Consider the following 8540-nt stretch of genomic DNA (forward strand, 5'->3'; position numbering starts at 1 on the left):
CATTAGAATGGTGATATTGATTTCGAATGTACCATACCCGCCGATACAAAATTAAATATATGCAGGGACCATAGAACACAATACTCGACAAGAGGCAGGCTGCAAGTGAGCAAAAAGAATCATGGTCACCATGAAGAAATAAATCTCGTACGCAATAACGGTGCCAAAAAATATGGAGATCATATTCCACATCCTTCAAGCTGAATTCCACCAGGGTTAAAGAGATTATAGTGAGCAAGCAACAGATAATTAAATAATCTCCAACCAAAATTTAGGAGGCGGTATTAAAGGGTTTTTCCTTGTTTCTTCAAGAAGTTCAAACACTCTTGTTATCGATGGCCATAGTAAAACGGGCTGCAAAAAAAAAAAAAGAAAAAAAGAAGGGAGTTCCTCCACTCCCATGGAGATATCTAAGAATGAAACAACTACCTTGCAACAAAACTGTGAAAGAAAGTCTTCCATCGATCGATCAAGATGCCCAGGATGAGCAGATTGATCGTTTGATGGACTCCCTAACAGAACAAGATATAGAAGCATCAAGTGAAAAACAACCTAGAGATGAACTTGATGAGACACCTATTCCAACAAATGATCAAATAGAGGAAAAAGATAAAGATGAAGAAGAATCTTCCTCCAAGGATCCTGAGGAAGAAAAAGATGAAGAAATAAATAGAGAAAGATAAGGAAGACTGAGTGGGAAACACGGGGGAAGAATTTGATGAAGAGAAGCTGTATGATAAAAGGTCTAGTTAACTGATCCCACATGTTTTCAAACAGAAAGTGGGACAAAGCAGGGAATAAGAGAAGGAGATGAAAAACAAACTGAATTTGACTTACCAGCAAGCTTTCATACTTATGCTGCTAGCGAGACATTGGCTGAACCGAGAGTAAAAGATAAAAGGAAAACAACCAATGGAAGATTACAGGCCTATCACTCGAAGCAAGTGAAAAATAGAGACACGATCAAAGCATGACCACGATTATGTCAAGGTAAAGCCTTGTGATTTTCTGAACAATGAAGCTAAGAAAAGGTGGAAATTTGTGTCAAAGAGAAACCTTGATGTTTAACATGTGATAGATAGTGAATAGTTTGAAAGATATGGTTTGCTTCACTTGCCTGGCTCCACACACATCTTTTGAAAATTGTCACGCTTGCAAAGCCTTTGTTGCTGATATTGTCCAAGAATTCTACTTCAATTTGCTAAAGAGTATTGTAGATAACAAGTCTAAGCATTATATGCAAGTATACTTGGGGGGCATGAGTACAATTTTAATACAAATGTTATTAATGCCTTACTTGGTCATCCTATTGTACTGAAGGAAAATACACCAGGAAATATGACAAAATTGCCTTAGTCATCACAGGTGGAGTGGCGAAAAGTTGGCTTACATAACATAAATTTAAACATTGTCATCTTTTTCCTTTCCCAATATTATAAAAATAAAAAATACAGATTTTTACAATACAATTGATTACTTTGTTCGCATATACCATTTATACCACTTCGGTATACAAATTCTTCTGATTAAACTGTGGATATTTATCGTCTCATACATTGCTTTTGTAACTAGAAAGGTCCAAGTTATTTCATATTAGTCCACGCCAATGGACATCGTAAACGAAAACCATAAAATTGGTGTTCATTTCAAACAAGGATAGTAGTTAGGTTCTATTGAGTTGCAAACCTAGACAAAGTCATAACAATATAAATACTTAATATGCAACATTTCAAAGCATTTCTAATTGTGAAGAAATAGAGGAAGGGTTTTCTAATATCATACTTGATTTCTTAGGAGAGGCCGCCATATAATCCTTGATAAGAGGCTTAATCTTTTCAACTGTGATAATAATTCCCCAGAACATGAGACGGTATACAACCACCATGCCAAACAAGATTACAAGATCAATCCATTTAGAGTATCCCATTTCAACTTGCCAAAAGCTTCTCAAGACTTCATCACCAGTAATGGTGGGAGGTCCTCCAACTTGATTGTTAGGGAAACTTAATCCTTCAAATTCATTCTTGTAGAATCCTTGATTCGCATACTTGTGAAATGCAATGTAGTACATGGGGTACCTCCAGATTGGTTTTGGAAGGTCGTCAGGCAACCGAAAGAAACCGCCATTTAAAATCATTATCCCTTGAATACCAGCTCCTGTAATGATTCCCATGAGATAATTCGGCACAACGCTTGCAACAGTCATCATTATGCTCTCGACCAGCATCGTGCTAGTGAAGAGCAATATGACAAAGTAGATAAAGTGATCAAAACTCTTTTGAAGTCCAACCAGGTAATAGGCTAGTGCTCCCGGGATTAAAGAGATAAAACATAAGTAAGGAATGGATGAAATTGTGTTTCCAATGACAAATGCTCCAACCCCATAATGTCCATTTAGTCTTTCTCGGCCAAAGATCTGATTTTGGTGAAGAGGGGAAAAATGTCAAAAACTAATAAAGCATGTACGTAAGTGTCTAAATGGTGAAGACATTGAAAAAAAAAAGTAGTACCTTCATGTCTTCAACAAAAGAAGGGAATCCTCCTATCGCCATGAAAGTCAAGAATGCCGCAACAAACATGAGCATGGATCCTCTAGCCTGAAAATCCGAAGTTTTGGTAATTCGTTTACATTATCTTTACTAAATAATGGAATAGTTTATAATATGTCATCAAGTTACCTGAATTGAGCCATAGGTTAAGCCAATATCATGGAATATAGTCCCAACACATAAACATAATGCAATGTAGATTGCAAAGCGAAGCCAGTAGTAGCCTAAGTCACGATACATATTAATAAAAGATCTTTTTGTAAGAACAATGCTTTGGGTAATAAAGCTGGCTTGACTTCCCTTCTTCTCTAGAGGCCCTCTTTTCTGCAAGTAAAGAACCCATACAAGTTAGAGTAATAGGCTTTTTTGGGTTAAAGTCTCTTTAAGACTTAAGTTTAAAACAAGCATACTTGTTGGGATATCTTTAATACGTTATGCTGAACTTGCTTGCATATCTCTGATGACTTGTAAGACTTAACAAGTGTATCAATGATTTCCTCTGTGCTACTGGTACCTATTCCTTGCTCTATGTCCTAATCAACACCAATAATTCAAAAATTGCTAATTAACTTATCAATTACATAGTGTATACTTTGAGTGAAAAGTATCAGATACTTACTTCATCAAAGTCTTTGTTGATTGTTCTAAGATAGTGATCTGATGGGTTCCTTAAAGGTGGACATGGGAAGCCATTTGTAGCAAAAAGCTAGAAACAAGTTTAGTTTTCAAAAGAAAAAAAATCATCAACCAGTCATAATTAGTTGCCAATTTGGACGAATATTTGAAAGATAGATCTATGTATACCATCTCTGCCATTGAAACAGGACCAAAATAGACTGTTTTGCCATAGGAAAGAAGGCAAAGATTATGGAAGAGCTCAAAAACTTCACTACTAGGTTGATGAATGGATGCGATTATAGTCCTTCCATGTTGGTGAGCTAGTTTCACAATCCGATTCATGACATGGTAGGATGCTGCACTATCTAGTCCACTAGTGGGCTCGTCAAGAAAGAGAAGCTTGGGCCATGTTAAGATCTCAATACAAATGCTGACTCTCCGCTTTTGTCCACCACTAAGTCCTTTGGTGCTCCACCCTCCGATTCTGGTGTCCATGGAATCTTGCAACCCCATTTCTCTGATTGTCATTTCAGCTCTTTCTTTCTTTTCAGATATTGACATGGAATCAGGCAGCTGAAGCTGTGCTGAGTAGAAAACAGCTTCCCTTACTGTAAGCGTTGTCATTAAAGTATCATCTTGAGTAACATAAGCCTAATATTGAACATTAAAAAAATGTTGGTTAGTGATTTTCTTAGGCATGCTTTGATGAAAGTCATAATTCCCAAGTTGTTATATGAAAATACAAATAACTCTACTATAACAAATATATGGCATGTAAACACATATAACATAAGGTTTATCAGTCAACAAATTCAATAATAACTAGTACATTATTATGAAAGAAGTAAAAATAATATAAAAATTTTGCAGTACTTTTTGAAAAAATAAAAATTATAGGTAAGATAGTAAAAGAAAAATATGCAATTTTATTTTTATTGACAAGGTTGAGGATTTAGGTTCTTGAGTATTCAAGTTCAATACCTTACTAGCATGTTTGGATTGGTTAAAAGGGAAGGAAAACTAAGCCCCCTTGCTTGGACAACATATTTTTACTCTGAAAAAGGAAGGTAAAAAGATCTTTTTAGTCGTTCTCAATTTTGAAATTGAGTAAATTAGTCCTCTTAAAAAAATTAGAGCAATTTAATCATTTTCAATTTTAAAAGTGAGCAACTAAGGATAATTCATCACGATGTTAATGTTTTCTATCAATTGTACATAATTTTGATTGATATAATAACAAATTTAGCCTTCGATGTTTATATATTTTGTCATTTTGTTTTAATTCTAAAAATCGATAAATTTAACCTAAATATTTACACATTTAGACAAATTTTGCTGTATAAATTTGTTAAATTATGACTAATTTGATAGAATATATTAATTTTTGGGCTAAATTTGTAATTATACCAATCAAAATCATGTACAATTGATGGAAAAATATTAATGTCGTGATTAATTGTCCTTAATTGCTCACTTTTAGAATTGATAAGAATTAAATTACTTTAATTTTTTGAGAAGGATCAATTTGCTCAACTTCAAATTGAAAGAAATTGAACAGAGTTTTTTTTAAATAGAATAATTTAAAAGTCCACCACTTTCCATTATTTTACTTTATATTTTAATACCCAATTTGTGGAAAAGTGATAGGAAAATAAATGTTAAAAATAATATTTAAAATATCAATTTTACTTTTTAAACATTTTATTATTAGCTCTATTTTTGAAATCTACCGTCAAAATAGCAAAAAATATGGAATAAAAATAATAATAAACCATCCTACAATAAAAATGAAAACATGGAATAAAGAGAAATCCTCTTTGGTAAATAATTTCCATACCGAAGTTCCAAAAGCAAGTGTTTCCTTGCGACCATTAATTAGGATCTCCCCTGTTTGATGCATACGCGAACTTAGTAGTCTTCCTGCCAATCAAACACTTTTTATCATTTTATCATCCAACCTTACTAAAGAAGCAGTTTGCAGGCAAAGTTGAAGTACCATGACATTAACATTAATTATTTTATAACTTTATAGGAGATAAACAGGATCTAACATTTTACTTTCGGTGCACACCCATATATTTTTTGATATAAAGAGCGACGTGGGAGGGGGGGCATCAGGCATGCTCCATCCTTTTCCTATTCTTCCTCAACTTTTGAAATGTTTCATATTTAAATAATAAAAAATATTTGACTTTTCTAATTTTATAATTTATTTGTTTTTCGTCGGCCCCGTATAAAATTGTCCATCAACGTGATATCATAGCATTCATACTACAACCCAAATAACATATCGTTTTACTTTTAAATTTATACACACAAACAAGACTAGAGCCGTAAAATTATAATGGTAGTCTTTATATTAAAAATAACTTTACATTTTATTTTATTTATTTAAAATGATAAAATTAAATTAAAAATAAAATAATATTTTTCCTTAAAATTTAATCTATCTCCATTATTAAAACTACTGTAAAAGATAAAATAATCAGATAATAAAATTAAATTAAAAATAAAATAATATTTTTCGTTAAAAATTAATCCATCTCCATTATTAAAAACTACTGTAAAAGATAAAATAATCAGATAATTATGTATAATGTGCCACATGTACTTCATATTGTCTTATAAGAATCAATTTTAATAGTAAAATAAACGAAAATTTTAATAGAAAAATTAATTTTTAATCTAAGGTATATAGACTAATTTACTTCTTTTTCTTTTTCTTTTTTAAATAAAGGAGAATTTAATCTAACTCTCCTACAAACAAATCCATATTATTTTTACAAATAAACTATCAAAATAGTCATTTTTGTTTACCTTAGGTTATATTTTAGTCACTTACGTTTGAAATGTTACGTTTTAGCTACTTACTTTAACGTGTTCTGACATTTTAGTCACCGAGCCATTAATTGTCATCAACAATCTAACTGTAAGCTAATGTGGCACGTTAAATTATCATTTCAAACAAAAAATTTAAATTAAATTATACAATTGATCTCTATATTTTTTTTCATTTTGAGCAATTTAATTCTTTTTCTTTTATGTTCTTCTAAATTTCCTTTTTTTTCATTATTTTACGCTTCTCCCTCTGTTTTCCTCTGTTTTCCATCTCTTTTAACATAATTTTTCTATTTTTCCATTTGTTAAAACTTTTTTTTTTATGTTTATGAAAAAGAAAAGGCGAAATTTGAAACCAAAATAGAACTTGCTTCACATATTCTCACCTCACAATTACAAACCCTCATTGTCCATCATCGCTCTCAATGACCTAGTCCACAAGCTCGCCTCACTCGAAGACCTCACCAATTGTGACTTATGGCAGTCCGCCCTCAACAAAGTTTCTCAAGCCCATTCACTTAACCTCCTAACCAACCCCCACGACCACCTTATTTATCTTACTAACAATATTCTCACCCTTTCGAAACTACGTTATTTCATAGATTCTTCAAATGAGCTCTACACTCTCAATGACTAAAACAACCATTATACGAAACTTACCCTCAACTTTACCTAAACCAGTTTGGTTCCATGCTCCATTTCTCTCTTCGGTTCATCCATGCTCAACTTTCAATCAAGCTTGCTTGGGAATATCCAAGAAGGCTTAGATCAATTTTATCTTTTGCTTAATTTTATTTGTCAGAAAATAAAAGAAAATGAAAGGAATAATCTACACGATTTTGTAAAAGTTTGGAAACAGGAAAATTTGTTGAATTCAATTTATGTTTAGATTTGATTAAGGATATGGTTTTTATATTGATTAGTTAGATCTAATTTTACTTTCAAAATTAGGTTATATTCAAATCGAGTTATTTAAGAATGTTTGATATTCAATTTTCAGTCAAATTTAATTTAAGAATCATGTGAAAGAAACAAAGATTTAGTTTTTGGTGGGCAAAATTATATTTCTGCAGATGAAGAATATGAGAAGAGAGAAAATAAAAGGAAAAAAATCAAATTGTTCAAAAGAAAGTATAGGGATTAATTTTAACAAATAAAAATATAAAAAACTACGTTAAAAAAAGGAAGAAGGAGGAGAATAGAATAGAAAATAATAATAAAAAGAGAGGAAAGCTCAAAAATAGAAAAAGAAAAAAATTAAATTGCCCAAAACAAAAAAATATAAAAACTAATTGTATAATTTAATTTAAAATTTTCGTTTGAAAGATTATTTAACGTATCATATCAATTTACCGTTATATCAATAATGATAATTAATATTTAATAATTAAAATATTACAATATAATAATATAAATAATTAAAATATAACTTAAGACAAACAAATATAACTATTTTAATAATTCACCTAATTTTTACCCAGTGTATCATATCTCTATCTGTTTTAATTTTCGAGAGGTGACCGATCCCATCGACAATTCCGTTGGCTAGTGGCTATGGTCAAGCGGTTCTGACACAAACTATTTGTAGGTTTACTATTATCTTCAACCAGAAGTTGTGAAAAACTAGTCAAAGTGAGGGATATTCCGATTTTCGGAAAATGAAAATAGAAAAGGGAAGCAAAGATGTAAAGATAAAATATGACCTGCCAGTGTATCAAGAAGGGTTGACTTGCCACACCCTGAAGGTCCCATGATGGCTAACACCTTCCCTGGCTCAGCATATCCTGTGAGCCCTTGTAAGATCGCCCTGCTTCCCTTTCTGCCCCCAGAAACAGTCACCCAAAGATCAGTCCATGTCAAGAAAACGCCATCACCTGCTTCCATCTCAATCCTGAAAGACGCCGCTTCCTTGTAGGAATCGATTTGTCCAGAAACCATGCTTTGAATCTCCAAGTTGTCATTCTCAGCTGCTTCAGGGTGATGGTTTTGAGATGACATGCTGAATACTGGACTAAGTTAATGAATGAGAAGAGATTGAGTGAAGCTACTGCCCATCCTTAGTTATTAAGTGTATTCTTGTTTACGTATACGTGAAGATGCAAGACTTTCCAACTAAAGAATAATTTTTGGAAAATATTATATACACTGCTAGTAGCAGACAAATGTAGAATTGGTGATTTTAGGTTAAAGTATGCAGGAATCCCTATCGAGAAGCAAATTTTAATTGTTTTTAAATTAATAGAAATATTTAAATCTCTGGAAAGTTTGAAACGTTAAACGTATTATATTGATTAGGTGAATCTATAAGTTGTGTAAGTTTGAAACGTAATTGTAAGCTGCGCAAGTTTGAATTTTGAGAGGGGATAGATTAAATTAGTGAGATGAGAAAAAGGTTACACGTGGATAAAATCACCCCAAAATCTTTTTGCTCTATCCCAACACTCCAGGGTTGATTCCAGCTATATAATATCTGTTGCTGCCGCCGGCAATGAGGATGTCTGGGATAGAGGCGTTGAGGGCTGTGTCCCAATCGGA

The 8540-nt window shown here is 32.3% G+C and overlaps 1 protein-coding gene across 2 annotated transcripts; it reads right to left on the minus strand.

Moving 5' to 3' along the window:
• Nucleotides 1-1560: 1560 nt before the first annotated feature.
• LOC105804189 (ABC transporter G family member 1) lies at nt 1561-8118 on the minus strand. Of its 2 annotated transcripts, none has more exons than XM_012636689.2 (8): nt 7709-8118; nt 5005-5087; nt 3354-3818; nt 3169-3255; nt 2960-3082; nt 2679-2873; nt 2511-2597; nt 1561-2416 (listed from the first exon to the last, which is right to left on the minus strand). In XM_012636689.2, exons 1-8 carry the CDS (start codon nt 8001-8003, stop codon nt 1730-1732), a joined length of 2022 nt encoding a protein of 673 aa, XP_012492143.1. In that variant the 5' UTR covers nt 8004-8118; the 3' UTR covers nt 1561-1729. The 2 variants fall into 2 exon arrangements, with proteins under 2 accessions (XP_012492143.1, XP_052479123.1); XM_052623163.1 differs by lacking the exon at nt 7709-8118 and adding an exon at nt 6392-6877.
• Between the last annotated feature and the right edge of the window lie 422 nt (nt 8119-8540).

The sequence above is a fragment of the Gossypium raimondii genome, chromosome 11 (genome assembly GCF_025698545.1).
Source record: "Gossypium raimondii isolate GPD5lz chromosome 11, ASM2569854v1, whole genome shotgun sequence".
In the NCBI taxonomy this organism is placed as follows: domain Eukaryota; kingdom Viridiplantae; phylum Streptophyta; class Magnoliopsida; order Malvales; family Malvaceae; genus Gossypium; species Gossypium raimondii.

Excerpts from the sequence above, each read along its gene's own strand:
- LOC105804189 (XM_012636689.2), bottom strand. The coding sequence starts at position 8,003 with ATGTCATCTCAAAACCATCACCCTGAAGCAGCTGAGAATGACAACTTG. Across the intron at positions 3,819-5,004 it reads CACTTGCTTTTGGAACTTCG|GCTTATGTTACTCAAGATGA; the intron begins GTATGGAAATTA and ends GTTCAATATTAG. Across the intron at positions 2,598-2,678 it reads TAACCTATGGCTCAATTCAG|GCTAGAGGATCCATGCTCAT; the intron begins GTAACTTGATGA and ends TCGGATTTTCAG.